The sequence below is a fragment of the Gopherus flavomarginatus genome, chromosome 7 (assembly GCF_025201925.1).
Source record: "Gopherus flavomarginatus isolate rGopFla2 chromosome 7, rGopFla2.mat.asm, whole genome shotgun sequence".
Classification (NCBI taxonomy): domain Eukaryota; kingdom Metazoa; phylum Chordata; order Testudines; family Testudinidae; genus Gopherus; species Gopherus flavomarginatus.
Window position 1 is genome coordinate 37907639 of NC_066623.1, and position 18374 is coordinate 37926012.

The window sequence follows — 18374 nt, forward strand, 5'->3', positions numbered from 1 at the left end:
ATATCCATGGGAGTGTGGGGACAGGGACAAATGTGCCTGACTGTATGGGAGAGGCTTAGTGTCAGCCAGCATCTTCATGGAGGAGGCTCCCAAACTCCCTAAAAATCCTGCCTCTCCCCCCCAAAAAATATTCCATATTTCTCCCAGCTGCACACAACAACCCTCCAGGTTCACTCCAGGCTCCTTTCCTTTCCCTCAGCTTCTCTGTTATCTCTGACTCCCCTAAGCCTTTGCACTGCTTCTGACAGGTCCAGGAGATACAGTTCTATATTGTAATTTAAATGGAATATGCATAGTAAGGAATCTATTTGTAAAAAAGAAATTATTAGAATCTTTTTTGTCTTTATTGTTACAGATATACTTGCTGACAGACATTTTGAAATAAATTACCAAAATAGTTGAAATTGGCATGATTATATTTTGTTATTTTGATAAATAAAATATGCAGAATTTTAAAGTATTGTGCACAGAATTTTTAATGTTTTGGCACAGAATGTTTAATTTTTTGGCACAGAAATCCCCCAGGAGTAATGGAACTAGTTTTTCACTCAGAGTGTTATTAGACTGTGGAACTTGTTGCTACGGGATGTTGTTGAGGCCAAGAATTTAGCAAGACACAAAGACGGATTGGACTTCTAGTCAGCTAACAAAAATAATCAGAATAATAATAGTTAATGTTAAAAAGTTTTTGAAGGCATATAAAACCTCCAGCTTCAGGGTTTAAGACAATTTCTAAGGTTAGGGATTAAGATGAGAAATTTATGGAGGACAAAGCAACAAAGAGTCCTGGGGCACCTTATAGACTAACAGATGTATTGGAGCATAAGCTTTCGTGGGTGAATATCCACTTTGTCAGACGCAGTCACCCATGAAAGCTTATGCTCCAATACATCTGTTAGTCTATAAGGTGCCACAGGACTCTTTGTTGCTTTTTACAGATCCAGACTACCCCTCTGATACATGGAGGACAAATTATCCCATCTTTTCCTATTGTCTGGTTTCTTTCACTTTTCTCTGAAGCATTTGTTATTGGCCCTGTTGGAGACAGGATACTAGACAAGTCTGATCCAGAATTACATTTTTTGTGTTCCTGTGATCCAGCTCTTCTTGACCCCAATCAATATAGCTTTAGACTTGGATATGGTGAGGATACTGTACTTACCTTGTATATCAGTCCTCTCCTGCAATGGATGAAGATCAAGTGTCCATATTGATTATTTTTAGACAATTCTATCAGCTGCCTTTGAAAGTCTTGACAATAAGATTATTGACATGGCTGTTAACACTGGCCAGGTTGGAGAGAGAGTTGGATTTGATTGACTTAATTCCTTTTTCTGTGAAAGGATTTAGCGTTGGATGGTTTCTTATCAGCCCAAGGGGACTCGTGGATTACTATTCTTATCCCTCCTTTTCAATGTGCACATGAAGCTATTAGGGAACATAGTGAGGCAGTTTCACCTGTGAAGGTCTTCAGATGGTTCAGTTGCTAGGAGTTATGATGCTTGGGTAACATACAGATTATTCTGGTTGGATTGGCAAAAATAATGGGAAGAAATGGCAGAAGTAGTGTCCTTTTTCTAAGACTAGAGTGTTGGATCATTTTTTGTTTCTGTGATTCATAGATCATAGTTTCTATAGAATAGTTTAGTCCACAGTTTCTGTGGAATCTTCAGGTGCTCCTAGAAATCTAGTTAGCAATGACTCAGAGTGGCTTTTGCCATTTATCCTTGGCCAGGAATTTGCATCCTTTTATTTTGGATGTGGTCTGTACCACAGTAATCCATGCTTTTATCATTTCCATATTGGATTCCTGCAATTCTTTCTACATTGGGTAACCTGCAAGACACCCAGAAACATCAGCTATTGCAGAACATAGTTGCCTGCTTGATGGTGCTTCTCACAGTGTGTATTATCCTCGTTCTGCATTAATTGTATTAGTTTGCACTTGCAGCTTAATTCTATGTGCAATTTAGGTTGTTGAATTTAGCCTAATAAGGTCTAAATATTTTATTTCTTAGGTATCTCAGGGACTGCCTCTTTCCTCATACAATCAGAAGTGAAATCAGATTGCCTGTCTGCTCCACTGAGATCAGCTGAGGCACCTGAACCCATAGGATCCTATTTAAAATTGGGAGGGGACTGGAAGCCAGATATTTTTCACTGTGGGGCCCCTGAATCAGGTTGTTGTTGGCATTCATGGAGCAGCTGCAGATGGAATGCCACTTTTGGGCCCAAGAAACAAGCACTGACCGGTGGGATTGCATCATAATGCAAATTTGGGACATTGAGCAGTGGCAGAACTTTTAGATGCACAAGGCCACATTCCTGGATCTGTGCACTGAGCTCACCCCAGCCCTCCAGCACATACACACCAAAGATGCCAGTGTCCGTATGCTGCTAGTCTGTGTACTGCAAAGGTGCCTGCTGAAGTTCTCACTGAGTGGCATGGGAAAGTGTCCTACCACAGAAGAAATAAGGCAGCCCTCCCTAGAAACTTTGGGCAGAGGATTGCAGAGCACCTCCATGAAAATTTCATCAAGTTCTCTCAGGAGAGACAGAGGGACATACCTCTGAGCATAAACTAACTGCTCGATAGGTCCCCCCCAGTCCTGCCTAACTTTGGATGGGAAAGAAAAGCAGATAGCAGCCTTACTTCTCTTGGTTGTACCACTACCCCTTCTAGCAGAAGTATATGAATGAAAAGCCAAATGTTGTGTCCTGCTTCTTTGGGGGCGCCATCCATGTAATTGAAAATTCATCTACATACTTACCCAAGTTTCCTTCTCCTGCATCAAGTTCATCTGTGCTCAAATGGCTGAAATGGCTGTACTATGGTAGTGTCAAAAACAGGTCCTGGCATGCTGTGTAGCTGGATCCCCCTGTTGCCTGTCCCTCATGCCCCTCCTCCTTTTACTTTTCCACCACCTTTTTCTCCTCACTGTACATGACAGGCCTGTGACTCAGGCTTCTTGGAGGTATCCACGGTGCTGTGGTGTTGTCTCTGCTGAGTCTGGCATGCAGCTCTTTGTAAAAACAGCAGGTCTGCAACTTGTCATGAGATCAATTGTTGGCCTCCCCAACCTTCTGGTATGCCTGCCACAGCTCCTTGGCTTTCATGTGGCACCTCTGCTGAGCCCTGTCATAGACTTTTTCCTGCATCCCCTGATCAAGCTGCTCATAGATGTTAATGTTTCTATGGCTGGTTCAGAGCTGTGACTGCACAGCCTTTTCTCCCCATTTTCCAGGTGATCCAATATCTCCTGTCTACTACAGGCAGGAGTGCGTCTGGTGCATGTTGCCGGTATGGTCAGCTGGGCAGTTGCACTCAACAGTAGAGAGCTTGTAGGTGTGCTCACCAAGCTGGACAGTCACGAAACAGGACTTCAAAAAATTTTCAGGGCTTTAAAGGGCAGGGGAGAGATTTCGGTCTCCATGACAACAGGCAGTGACGTTCACAATGGTGATCAAAGCATTCAGTGTCTGGAATTGTGGGACAGCTGCTGGAGGACTGTTAGGATCAACATAAGTAACATAGTGTCTACACATGCACTGCATTGACTTAAGTACATCATTCATGGCTCTGTGCTACAAGGGAGGTGGTGTTACTATGTCAGTGTAACAAGGTGTTTACAGTAGTGGGAGACCAACTTATGTGTAGTTGCATGCACAAATAGATAGATGTAAGCTGCCTTGCATTGACCTAACTTTGTAGTGCGGACCATGTCTTAGAGTGGAGTAGTGAATTTTGATTTGGACATTAGTTTCAGTTTGTGCAGAGTTTATTCATTAATTTTGTTGAAATTAGAAAGCAAGCAAGCAAGTCCAAAACACACATATAAACTCTCACAGGTTTCACAAAACTATTGAAAAAGGTGGGAAAACTTACCCTTTTTATAGTTTTAATCAGTGAGGAATGGACAGTGTTGTCCTGGTATCTATCTTGTAAATATTAAGTCAAATTTCATAGTTAATATCTCACAGAACTATGATGCTGGTTAAAGATGGAGTGAATTTCTGACATCACCATTTACTAATAAATATTTTCCCCATGATAACTATGTGAGATTATGGAACTAGTAGAGGAGCTGTTGGAGTGAAATTGGGAGAAAAAATATTTATTTTAAATTGTGGCTTCAAAATTAAGTTTAATAGTTGATTTACTTATATGTCTGACTGGGAGGTAAGAAAATGTAAATATGATTATATGAATATTATAAAAAATTACACATTATACAATCAGTTGTCAGTCGTTCCCAAAACGATGAAAATATATTTTACTGCCTAATGCACTGATGTAAAATAAGTAAAAATTCCGTAAAGAAATTTTGTTAGCAGAGTAGTGAAAGATGAAAGACCTGATTAAGTAGAAAAGACAATATATGGGGAAAAATCTTCGCTGTTGTATTTACACATTCTGTCACAAGGTGTCGCTGATGTCTAAAGAGACTTTTCAACAGGAAAGAAATATACAGCTCCTCCCTCAGAAGACTTGAAAACCCTGCCTGTCAACGTGTCAGGAGGGCTCTCCCGGATGTGAGAGGGTTGGATTAAATAAACTGTTTTCAAAGGTACCTCATCCTCCTCATTAACTGGACTCTGCGGTTCGCTCAGTTAAACAACTGGCTTATAAACCCGCACCCCGTGTCCGCGATGGCTGTTTTCCGGCGAGACTCCCTGGTAACCAGGCAGCTGCTGCGGCTGGTTCTGTTGCACTCGGCCTGGGAGGTGGGCAGCGGCCAGGTCCGTTATTCCGTGCCGGAGGAATCCAAACACGGCACCTTTGTGGGCCGCCTGGCCCAGGACCTGGGGCTGGAGGTGGCGGAGCTGGTGTCTCGGATGTTCCGGATGGTCTCCAGCGGCAGGAGAGACTATTTTGAGGTAAATTTGCAGAGCGGCGTTTTGTTTGTGAATTCACGACTAGACAGGGAAGAGCTGTGCGGCCAGAGCCCCCTGTGCGCCATTGACCTGGAGGTGATAGTGGACAAACCCCTGAGGATATTTCACGTGGAAGTGGAGATACAGGATATAAACGACAATGCTCCTGTTTTTTCGGTAAACGAACAAAACCTGAGTATAGCAGAATCACTAACGCTTCCAGGTTCGCATTTCCCGCTAGAGGGCGCGTCTGACGCAGATATTGGTACAAACTCGAGGCTGACCTACAAGATCAGCTCAAGCGAACATTTCATTGTAGAAGAGAAAACGAAGGAGAAAAGCAAATCTTTAATGCTTGTGTTAAAGAAACCTCTTGATAGGGAGAAAATCCCTGCGCATCATTTATTACTCACCGCTATTGATGGGGGCAAACCGGAGCTCACCGGCACAGTTCAGCTGGTGATCACTGTGCTGGATGCCAATGACAATGCCCCTGTATTTAATCAATCTGTTTATCAAATCAGATTATTGGAAAATGCAGCTAACGGGACTTTAGTCATAAAACTCAACGCCACTGACATGGATGAAGGCATTAATAAGAATATTTCCTATTCGTTTACCAACCATGTTCCTCCAAAAATAAGAAAAGTTTTCCGCATAGAACAAAATAGTGGAGAAATCAGCGTTAAAGGAAATATAGATTTTGAAGATATTAATCGGTTTGAAATTCAAGTTGAGGCAAAGGATAAGGGGAATCCACCGTTAGTGGGACACTGCAAAGTTTTGATAGACGTTTTGGACGTGAATGATAACGCCCCGGAGCTGGCTGTGACTTCCCTTTCCCTGCCGGTACCGGAGGATGCTCCCCCGGGGACAGTGGTGGCTCTTATTAGCGTCTCTGATCGGGACTCGGGAGACAACGGCAAAGTCACCTGCTCCATCCCCCCGAACCTGCCCTTTCGGCTCGTCTCCACCTTTAAGAATTATCACTCGCTGGTGCTGGCGGAGGCGGTGGATCGGGAGCGAGTGTCTGAATATAAGATCGTGGTGACAGCCAGAGACGAAGGGGCCCCGTCTCTCTCGGCCAGCAGCAGCATTTTGGTGGCGATCTCGGATGTGAACGATAACGCCCCCGCTTTCCCTCAGCCCGTTCACACGGTGTTTGTGAAGGAAAACAACCCGCCCGGGGCCCATCTCTTGACCGTATCGGCCTCGGACCCGGACCTGCGGGAAAACGCCTTTGTGAGCTACTCGGTGGTGGAGCGAAGTGTGGGAGAGCAGCCCCTGTCCAGCTACATCTCGGTGCACTCGGAGAGCGGGCACATCTATGCCCTGCAGCCCTTGGACTACGAGGAGCTGCAAGTGCTGCAGTTCCAGGTGAGCGCGAGGGACGCCGGGTTGCCGTCGCTGTGCGGGAACGTGACTGTGCAGCTCTTTGTCCTGGATGCAAATGACAACGCGCCCGCAGTGTCCCCGGCTGGCTCGGTCCGCGGCTCGCCAGGGCCCGAGCTGGTTCCGCTGTCGGCCGGCGCAGGGCACGTGGTGGGCAAGATCCGAGCGGTGGATGCGGATTCGGGCTACAACGCGTGGCTTCGCTACGAAGTGCAGGAGCCCGGGGCTGCGGGGCCTTTCCGCGTGGGTGTGTACAGCGGGGAGATCAGCACGACACGGGCCTTGGAGGAGGCGGACGGCCCCAGCCAGAGACTCGTGATCCTGGTGAAGGACCATGGGGAGCCGGCGCTGTCCGCAACAGCCACTGTCAGCCTGTCCCTGGTGGAGAGTCCCCAGGCTGTGAAATGGGACTCGAGGCCAAGGGGCGGGAGCGAAGGGCCCTTGGTTGACATGAACGTGTCTTTAATGATCGCCATTTGCTCGGTGTCCGGGCTGTTTGTGCTGGTGATTGTCGTGTACGTTGGCCTGAGATGCCACCCGGCTCCGGAAGGGAGCTGCGAGCCTGGGAAAGCCACGGTGGTGTCCTCGAGCGAGTTGGGGAGTTGGTCCTATTCCCAGCGCCAGAACCGGAACTTGTGTGTAGGGGAAGGCACCGCCAAGAATGATCTCATGGTTTTCAGCCCCAACTTCCGTCACTGTGCAGAGAACGGGGCAAAGGAGACGCCCAATCTGTGCGGCACGGTTGGTTAAATAATATTTCTCGCCACAATACTTTGTTTCCAGTGTCTCACTGTGGATTATTTTAAAGTAGTTAGTAGTGATTCTCCAATGAATTTATATTTTTGTAAAATGCGTGTTTGAATGACGAATTATGAATCTTTTTAGCGATCCAACTTTCCGTGTGTTGCTTTTGGGTGTGTACTTCGGATACTGTTTTTTAAACATAAGTGTTTTTTTAGTAGCATTCGAATGAATTTCGAAACATGTCAGTTAGAATGGATTAAAGCCAAAGGATATAATATTATGCATGTAAATTTGCAATTGTGTTGGCTATCGTTTGCCCTTTTTTTAGTAGCACCATCTGCGCTGTTAATTCCATGAGAAACACTATATTTTTTTATGAAGAAGAAATAAATAGCCATGATCTGGTGGTAGCATCCGTGTTCTTTGCCTGGGGAGTATTCCTCCAAGAATTACTTCCTTATAATTTTTGTTATTAGACATGGCTCTTTATATACTTCTTGACTGATAGTTTCCATTGATGACGACGACACCGTGAAGAACAATACTTTGGAATGGTTTAATACGTTCCATCTGAAGAAGCCAAAACATCTTAAAGCATTAGGATGAGCTAAAATGTAACGCTTTATTCCGACTTTATTCCCGCTTTATTCCCACTGAAAACCTATTATAATTGAATCTTAAAGCTTCAAAATTGGGTTGAAGTGGGACATGACTGGTGAACAGTCTGGGTGCTGGCTCTGAATTACTCCTAACCGTGCCACCACAACTTATATGCAATTATCCCCTTACTTCTGTGGGAAAACTGAGACCCAGAGCAGTGAAGTGAGGTGTCCAAGGTTACAGAAGGTTTGCAACGGATACAGAAACATAGTGTAGAATTCATGGCTGCCAGTCTTGCTTCTTGCCTAGAAAATCATTTTTCCTTTCTTTGGATCTCCTCTGAAATTTGGTGATTCCAATTTTCCTTTATCATTTTCTCTCCTGCTTATTACATGTTATTTGTTCTCTTTTAAATGCAGTTCAGAAGTGTTTACCAATTTTTGTTTGAGTTTTTATGCTGGTCTTTTTTAGACCATCAACCTAAAGCACTTTAGTATGAAATCTCTTTCAAGATTCCAGAGAATCTAGGGAAGCATCCAAATGAATGTAATGATATACCCATATTTTAAAATTTTCTGTTTCTAAAGTATTCTTTATGGCTTTCAGGATAAACCAGTAGATACATCCTAGTGAGAAATACCTGGGTGTACCTCTTATCAAAAAAGTATAGGATTTTATTTTAGGGCTATTGATTAATTGCAGTTAACTCATGCGATTAACTCAAAAAATTAATCACACTGTTAAACAACAGAATACCAATTGAAATTTATTAAATATTTTGGATGTTTTTCTACATTTTCATATATATTATATTCTGTGTTGTAATTTAAATCAAAGTGTATATCATTTTTATTACAAATGTTTGCGCTATAAAAATGATAACCAAAACAAATAGTATTTTTCAATTCACCTCATACAAGTACTGAAGTGCAATCTTTGTTGTGAAAGTGCAACTTACAAATGTAGATTTTTTTGTTACATAACTGCACTGAAAAACAAAACAATGTAAAACTTCAGAGCCTACAAGTCCACTCAGTCCTACTTCAGTCAATTGTTAAGACACAAAAAGGGTTGTTTACATTTACAAGAAACAATGCTTCCCTCTTCTTATTTATAATGTCACCCAAAAGTGAGAACAGGCATTTGCATGGCAGGTTTGTAACTGGCATTGCAAGATATTTACATGCCAGATGTGCTAAACATTTGTATGCCCCTTTATGCTTCAGCCACCATTCCAGAGGACATGCTTTCATGCTGATGACGCCCATTAAAAATAATGCATTAATTAAATTTGTGACTGAACTCCTTGGGAGAGAATTGTATGTCCCCTGTTCTGTTTTGCCTGCATTCTGCCATATATTTAATGGTATAGCAATCTTGGATGATGACCCAGCACATGTAGTTCATTTTAAGAACACTTTCACTGCAGATTTGACAAAACTCAAAAAATGTACCAGTGTGAGATTTCTCAAGATAGCCACAGCACTCGACCCAAGGTTTAAGAATCTGAAGTGCCTTCCAAAATCTGAGAGGGATGAGGTGTGGATCATGCTTTCAAAAGTCTTAAAAAAGCAACACTCTGATGCGGAAACTACAGAGCCTGCACCACCATAAAAGAAAATCTGCCTTCTGCTTTTGGCATGTGACTCAGCCCTCGTCCAGACTAACCCGCGGCATCGGCGGGTTAAAATCGATTGCTCGGGGATCGATATATCGCGTCTAGTCTGGACGCGGTGTATCGATCCCCGAGCGCGCTTACATCGATTCCGGAACTCCATCAATCCGAACGGAGTTCCGGAATCGACACGGAGAGCCGCGGACATCGATGCAGCGCCGTCCAGACTGGTGAGTACCTCGATTTTAGAAATTCGACTTCAGCTACGTTATTCACGTAGCTGAAGTTGCGTATCTAAAATCGATTTTAATTTCTAGTCTGGACGTGGCCTCAGATGATGAAAATTAACATGCGTTGGTCTGCACTGCTTTGGGTTGTTATCAAGCAGAACCCATTATCAGCATGGACACATGTCTTCTGAAATGGTAGTTGAAGGTTGAGACATATGAATCTTTAGTGCATCTGGTACGTAAATATCTTGCGATTCCGGCTATAACAGTGCCATGTGAATGACTGTTCTCACTTTCAGGTGACATTGTAAAAAAGAAGAGGGTAGCATTATTTCCTGAAAATGTAAACAAACCTCTTTGTCTGAGTGACTGGCTGAACAAGAAGTAGGACTGAGTGAACTTGCAGGCTCTAAAATTTTACATTGTTTTATTTTTGAATGCAGTTTTTTTGTACATAATTCTAAATCTGTAAGTTTAACTTTCACCATAAAGAGATTACACTACAGTACTTGTATTAGATGAATTGAAAAATACTATTTAAAATATTTCTTTTGGTTTTTTTTTACAGTGCAAGTACTTGTAATAAAAAAAAATAAAGTGAGCCCTGTACACTTTGTAATCTGTGTTTTAATTGAAATCAATATATTTGAAAATGTAGAAAATACTCAAAAATATTTAAATAAATGGTATTCTAGTATTGTTTAACAGTGCAATTAATCGCAATTAATTTTTAAAATCTCTTGACAGCCCTATTTTATGTTATTTATTGCAGATTTTATAATAGAACAATTTTTGTTTACCAGTGTGTTTTTAGCTTTTACATTGATTTTATTACTTGGAAGTTCTCCATTTCCTAATAATACACAAGTAAATAACTGAATGAGTGTGTGTCTTCGAGAATCTTACAAAATACCATTCATTATGATGAACTGCTTCTTTTGGATTTTATTTAAAAATGAACAATGGTTATTTAACTTCCTTTCTATGAGTCATTTCCAGCTTTTGGTTTTCAGATTCCATTTCGGTTTCTTTTTCAATAGTAATGGATTCTGGAACATGGAAAATAATGCAGTTTTACAACCTTTAAAAAAGAATTACAGTAACTTATTTTTATACCTTCATTTCTACAGAAAGTCAACAAGTAACTACTAAGAGTGAGAGATCCTGTGCTTAGAGAACTAAGAGTTGTTTTAGGAGGAAATAGTTACAGAATGCATCTCGTTTTGCCTAGTAAATTTAACAGAATTACAAAGTGGAAAAGATACTACATTAGAAAATAAATAAAAATAGTGAAGAGAACATCTTAATATATTTATCCTGTTATTTTTTCCCTTTGTATGCAGGGAACATTTTTTGGGTGGTGTGTAGCTAGCTAGCTGTGACTTCGAACAGTTTTTCGATACACAATATGACTGATTTAATTTGTGCCGTTAGTAAGCATGGTATACATTGGAAGATAATCCTTTATTTCTGATAACTTTATTGGCATGTGACTGAAATAACCAAAAAAAATGTACTGACATAGTGACTATATATACCCTAACTATCCGCCAGGAGGAGACAGACAGCTGTACAAACGTCTTCCATTTTCAAATATATTGATTTCAATTAAAACACAGAATACAAAGTGTACAGGGATCACTTTATTTTTTTTTTATTACAAGTACTTGCACTGTAAAAAAAACCCCAAAGAAATATTTTAAATAGTATTTTTCAATTCATCTAATACAAGTACTGTAGTGTAATCTCTTTATCGTGGAAGTTAAATTTACAGATTTAGAATTATGTACAAAAAAACTGCATTCAAAAATAAAACAGTGTAAAAGGAGGAGTTATCAATCTCCTCGGGTGTCTCCTGCTAGGAAGAGGAGTTGACCAGCTGACCTGTCTTTCCTGTCACCAAGAGTGGATGAAAGTTCGTGCCAATACCTTCAACATGGGAGAAGCCGTTCTAATGTGCTGACTTATTTGAGCATTAAATAGGTCTGTTCCCGCTTTCTTTGTACATCCCAAGCTTCTAATAGACAAATGTAAAGCAAAACAAATCGCACATGGGTGCAGTAGATTATAGTGCACACAAAAATGCAAAAGGGAAAGAAATAGTCACTGTCTCAAATAATATCAATTTTTAAAAATGGTGTCATATAAAATAAGTTTATAGTATCGCCTTAGCCTTTGGTTCTAGTAACATAGCCCAAGACCAAAACTAGTCTTCTACTATTTTACTGATATTGCCTATAATTATTATTATATATATACAGCAAAGTATTTACAAACACCTGTAGTTAAGTTGCCTAAACATTTGCGTTCTCAATGGCCTTTTCCAGTTGCTTATAACCTGCTCTAACTTTTACCTTTTTAGTTTAAATTGCAGGTTTAGTCAAAGTAGAGAGCAAAAGATAGTTACAACGGATTGTTTTTACATAAAAACAGAGTAAAATCTATTATTTTCCTTAAATATGTAACATTTCTGAAAACAGCTCTAGTGCCTAAATAAGTGGTTTGTAAAAACTTTAAAGTAGGGGGGCATATGTGGTTTTCAGTGATCTGTTGAAGTGGTTTTGAGATTTGCTGACTTTAAAAAGGATTGGGAAACATACTTTGAACATATGCACTGGTTGCTGTTTTCTTTCTAATGATATCCTGATGTTCCGTTCGCATTGTGTAAATGTGTGCATGTAACTGATACTTTTTGTTTTAGTATCCGGTATCACTTATGTTCTACTGGCTCCCGACGTGCATGTGTAAGAAAGTTAAGAAGAATTTAACATTTAATATTAAGTGTCTATGTAATGTGGTCTGCGAAAGTGTGTGCCGATAAAGATAGGGCTGTAAAGGAGCCCTGCATAGTCCCACGTGAAATCTGAAGCTATGTAGTAATGAGGGTATAGCCATACCTCATTATGTACGTTCTAATCTATGTATTGTGTGATGCAGGACTCCAGATAAGCCCTAGTTTTAGAGAGTGCACATATTGTACAGGCCAAGGCCTTTCATTTCTGCCTAAAAACAGAATGGAAGTTATTTGTTTTTGTCAATTTTATTTTTGAAAAACGTAGGAAATTCCATTAACACAATGTTGAAGAACACTAAGATTGCACAAGAAAGCCCTCAGAGATCGGGAAATGCCAGCATTCAGGTTTCTAACACATCGATAACTGTGCTCATCTATGCATATGCATTAAAATGCGGTCTTTAATTAAATACTTCGAGTGGTTTCTTCTGCAGTTTAAAAAGGTTGTAAAGTGAATGAGGAAGACGTCCAGAAAATAATCGCCTTCACTTTGCGTAGAATAATAATCTGCAGGTAAGGCAGAGAGTAACTGGCAAAACAATAAGAGTAAAAATAAATATTAAACAGCTCCCATATTTACTGAGTGCCACGTTTCCTCTGCACTGATGTAAATAAACATTTAGGAACTTGTGGAAAACCAGCTCAAGGGCAATGCACAATTTCAGTAATTTAAGCCTTCAAAATAAAACTATGCTTCTATACACAGAATTTCACCTTGAATGACGTAGTTAAAGAAGCCAGCCCAACCAACCAACCAATCAACTAACGATGTAATAAAATAATAATAGCAGAATCTACGTGAATATTCACAAGGGAGAAGAATTTGGTGTTTCCTGAGATTTGAACGCTTTCCTTTCAAACCTCCATGTTCTTTCAGTATTTTGTGGTCTGTCCGAGTCGGAGATAACGGTAGCTACGTATCTCTATAAGATAAACATAAGATATAGAGATATGAAGATGTAGATGCGTGTGTTAGTGGAAGTGCATTAGAAGGTAGTGCAAGATCAAGTGATGAAATCTTTAAAGATCTGAAAGGGAAACGATTAAAACACCTTTCTAAATGTAAGGAACCCCAGACTTCTTTTGGTAGTTCAGCTATATTTCTGTCTGTTGCCAAATATTATCTCCTATCATGAGCACGGAACGAAATAAAGTTCGAAGGGATCTCTTCCGTGATAACTTGGCGGGCGGAGGGAAAGGAGGAGGAAGAGAAGATGACAAAACCGTATGCTTGAACTCTCTGGATTAAAGAAGACATAGTTTGGAAGTTATAAACTACGGAAAGGTCTGAAACACAAGGTGTCGCTGTCGCCTAAAACGACACTTAAACAGGAGAAAACACACAGCTCCTCCTTCAGAAGCTCTGAAAATCCAGCCTTTCAGCGCATCAGGCAGACTCCCGGATGTAACAACTGAATTTAATTAAACTGTTTTCAAACCTGCAACGCATCCTCCTCATTGCCAGGATTCTGCGCGTTCGCTCAGTGAAAACACTGATTTCTAAGTAGTCCGCGATGGCCCTTCTCCGGCGAGACTCCCTGGTGATCAGACAGCTGCTGCGGCTGGTTCTGTTGCACACGGCCTGGGAGGTGGGCAGCGGCCAGGTCCGTTATTCCGTGCCAGAGGAATCCAAACACGGCACCTTTGTGGGCCGCCTGGCCCAGGACCTGGGGCTGGAGGTGGCGGAGCTGGTGTCTCGGATGTTCCGGATGGTCTCCAGCGGCAGGAGAGACTATTTTGAGGTAAATTTGCAGAGCGGCGTTTTGTTTGTGAATTCGCGACTAGACAGGGAAGAGCTGTGCGGGCGGAGCCCCCTGTGCGCCATTGACCTGGAGGTGATAGTGGACAAACCCCTGAGGATATTTCACGTGGAAGTGGAGATACAGGATATAAATGACAATGCTCCTGTGTTCCCCGTAACTGAAAAATATCTCAGTATTGCCGAATCGAGACTGCCCGACTCGCGCTTCCCACTAGAGGGCGCGTCAGACGCAGATATTGGCACAAACTCTCTGTTAACCTATAGACTGAGTCTAAATGAATATTTCACTTTAGATTTGCAAAAGAACGACGAACACAGTGATGGTTTAGTCCTTGTATTAAAGAAATCTCTGGACAGAGAGGAAACCCCTGTGTATCGTTTATTACTCACGGCCACTGATGGGAGCAAACCGGAGCTCACCGGCACAGTTCAGCTGGTGATCACGGTGCTGGATGTGAATGATAACGCGCCTGTATTTAATCAGTCCGTTTATAAGATCCGATTGTTCGAAAATGCAGCTAATGGGACATTAGTCATTAAACTCAACGCCACAGATCTGGATGAAGGAATTAATAAGGATATTTCATACTCCTTCAGTAGTTTTATTCCTCTAAGTGGAAGAGATGTCTTCACAATAGAACCGAATACCGGTGAGATCCGAATTAAAGGGCACTTAGATTTCGAAAAAAATAAAGTATATGATTTCCAAATTCAGGCTGACGATAAAGGTAATCTTCCTTTGTCAGGACACTGCAAAGTTTTGATAGACGTTTTGGACGTGAATGATAACGCCCCTGAGCTGGCCGTGACTTCCCTTTCCCTGCCGGTACCGGAGGACGCACCCCTGGGGACAGTGGTGGCTCTTATTAGCGTCTCTGACCGGGACTCGGGAGACAACGGCAAAGTCACCTGCTCCATCCCCCCGAACCTGCCCTTTCGGCTCGTCTCCACCTTTAAGAATTATCACTCGCTGGTGCTGGCGGAGGCCGTGGATCGGGAACGAGTGTCTGAATATAAGATCATGGTGACAGCCAGAGACGAAGGGGCCCCGTCTCTCTCGGCCAGCAGCAGCATTTTGGTGCCGATCTCGGATGTGAACGATAACGCCCCCGCTTTCCCTCAGCCCGTTTACAGGGTGTTTGTGAAGGAAAACAACCCGCCCGGGGCCCATCTCTTGACCGTGTCGGCCTCGGACCCGGACCTGCGGGAAAACGCCTTTGTGAGCTACTCGGTGGTGGAGCGAAGTGTGGGAGAGCAGCCCCTGTCCAGCTACATCTCGGTGCACTCGGAGAGCGGGCACATCTATGCCCTGCAACCCTTGGACTACGAGGAGCTGCAAGTGCTGCAGTTCCAGGTGAGCGCGAGGGACGCCGGGTTGCCGTCGCTGTGCGGGAACGTGACTGTGCAGCTCTTTGTCCTGGATGCAAATGACAACGCGCCCGCAGTGTCCCCGGCTGGCTCGGTCCGCGGCTCGCCAGGGCCCGAGCTGGTTCCGCTGTCGGCCGGCGCAGGGCACGTGGTGGGCAAGATCCGAGCGGTGGATGCGGATTCCGGCTACAACGCGTGGCTTCGCTACGAAGTGCAGGAGCCCGGGGCTGCGGGGCCTTTCCGCGTGGGTGTGTACAGCGGGGAGATCAGCACGACGCGGGCCTTGGAGGAGGCGGACGGCCCCAGCCAGAGACTCGTGATCCTGGTGAAGGACCATGGGGAGCCGGCGCTGTCCGCGACAGCCACTGTCAGCCTGTCCCTGGTGGAGAGTCCCCAGGCTGTGAAATGGGACTCGAGGCCAAGGGGCGGGAGCGAAGGGCCCTTGGTTGACATGAACGTGTCTTTAATGATCGCCATTTGCTCGGTGTCCGGGCTGTTTGTGCTAGTGATTGTCGTGTACGTTGGGCTGAGATGCCACCCGGGTCCGGAAGTGATGTGCGGGCCTGGGAAAGCCGCCGTGGTGTGCGCGAGCGAGGTGGGGAGTTGGTCCTGTTCCCAGCGCCAGAGCCGGAACTTGTGTGTAGGAGAAGGCACCGCCAAGAATGACCTTATGGTTTTCAGCCCCAACTTCCCTCACTCTGCAGAGAACTGGGAGAAGGAGAAACAGCAAGTGATGGCGTCCAGTTTCTATGGAACGGTTAGTGAAATATTGTTGCACCTCCAGAACACTTGTAACTTCTGTGAAACTGAACACAATTTTTCTAAATATGCTAATAGTGTCTGAATGTGGATTGTGAAGTTCTATGTGGTATTTTTAATATTAAACGACTTGTATTTTCCCCATAAATATGGTGTGTATGTAGCGAAAGTCCTGGATATGGAATTAGTCCTTCTTGCTGAGTGACTTTGAATAGGTAATCTTTGTAGTGATTTCAGTTTGTATTAACAAAGAATATAGCAATGCATTTTTAAACTTTATTTTATTTGGGAATTCTCTTTATATTTTTCAACCCCTTAACACTGTTCAACTAGCTTATACATGTTTCCCAGTAGTATTTTAAGGGCACTTAGAACATGTGCCTTTGAAATAACAATATTCAGACTTCATCCACAGGTGTTAATAATGTTCACATTTCTGGAAACCCATGTTCGTGTTGGATATTTAATATGAATGTTTTGACCTTTCAATACAATATAAAAAGTTGCTTTTCTCATAAGATTCACAGTTGAGATAATGAAAAATATTGGTAGTGCGGCGGCTGTGATTTAGAATAATCTTTTCATATTTTTTGTTGGCGGGTGATATCAGTGCTTTAAACTTTGCCAGAAGCTGGGAATGGACAACAGGGATCACTTGTTGATTCCCTGTTCTATTCATTTCCTCTGAAGCACCTGGCATTGGCCACTGTCGGAAGACAGGATACTGGGCTACATGGAACTTTCGTCTTACTGAATATGTCCGTTCTTATGTTCTTATTGTGGTATGATTAAATTCCTCTTTATGAAATATACAAATGTACAAGGGGTACAAAGAGAAGACTAGAATAGTATAGCTATTTTTATATAGTGTTATAAGCAATTTATATTTAAAATGTAGAATGAGCTCCACAGTTTACCCTGCTTTCAGCAACGTCTCATTTTAATATTCGGGTCAAAATATCCTTAGAATGGGGTCATACATTTTCTTTGCGTGGGAATAAATTCCTTCAAAAATTTATCAGGGAACGTCCGTCACTGATTGCTCTTGATATATCGATTGTGAGGCACTCTCAATTCCATCCCTCATAACACTGATTGCTGATTATAATGATTGCAGTTATTATAGCAATTTCTATAATAATACAACTATTAACTTCCCTAGTACCTTCCATCAAAGGATGTCAATGCATTTTAGAGAATTAGGGTGAATTTCATTCCAGTGCAAAGAGCCTTGACACTTAAATCCTGCTTTAAAGGTGAAACTCACGTCATGTGCAGAGGGCAAGCACAAAACCGATGTACCCTTAATTCCACTTAAGCCACACAATATGTTTAAAAGATGCATGTGACCTTGTGCTGGCCTTCTGCACTAAGATGAATTTCACTAGTTAATTAATTTAGCCTCTTAATACTCCTGTGAAGTATATGTAACTAATCCCGTTTATTGATGTGGCAAACGGGAACTCGAGCAGTGAAGTGACTTGTCCAAGACTGTGGAAAATCTGTGGTAGATCTAGGAAATATGAGTGCACACATGTCTGGATATCCAGTCTTGCTTTATCCATAAATTCATCCTTCATCTCCTTGGATTTCCTCCCAAACATGGGTGGTGTCAGTGGCCCTTTCTCATTTTCTCTCTCTCATTACATGGTATATGTTTCTTCGTTTTATAGTGCAGCACAGAAGTATTTTAAAGATAATGAGAATTTCTAATGTTTTTCTTTTTGAGCTACCATTTTATTATAGGGTAGTTCACACAAGGTTCCAGTGAATTAATATAAGTATCAGAATCCTGTAATTATAGTATTATATTCATCAACATTTTATTCCTAAAGTCATAATCCTTGGTGACAGGATACACTAACAGAAACATACTGGTTGTGCCAGTTACCTATATATTAGACATGTATAGGCCTTGCTTTTACTTCTTATGGATGATCTTAAACTGGATATATTTTTTCTTTTACTTTTGTATTATTACAATTGTAATTAATACAGCTGTAAAATTATTATAACTGTATTATTACAGCTGTAAAACAGGTTTCCATCACCTGGAAGGTCTTTCCTTCCTGATAAGGGATAGCTAAGTGAACAAATATATGTGTCATTTGTCAAGAATAAGACTAAACACCATGGATGAAATCCTAGCTCCATTGAAGTCAGTTGCTTTGACTTAAATGGAGCTGGGATTTCACACCATATATTATAAATTATTTCCTTTCTCCCACTTTGAAC

At 42.1% G+C, this 18374-nt stretch overlaps 2 protein-coding genes across 8 annotated transcripts in view; both read left to right on the forward strand.

Annotated features, from left to right (window-relative positions):
* LOC127055759 (protocadherin alpha-C2-like) overlaps window positions 1–18374 on the forward strand; it is a 267861-nt gene that overhangs the window by 78050 nt on the left and 171437 nt on the right. The window contains exon 1 of one of the 7 annotated variants that reach the window (XM_050963078.1): window positions 13673–13992. The exons of the other annotated variants lie outside the window; for them this stretch is intronic. Coding sequence (XP_050819035.1) covers window positions 13765–13992 — 228 coding nt within the window. The 5' untranslated portion in view covers window positions 13673–13764. Of the gene's footprint in view, window positions 1–13672; window positions 13993–18374 lie in introns of those variants that run through there. 7 annotated transcript variants of the gene reach the window in all.
* Window positions 1–18374, forward strand: part of LOC127055786 (protocadherin alpha-8-like) — a 146320-nt gene that overhangs the window by 38614 nt on the left and 89332 nt on the right.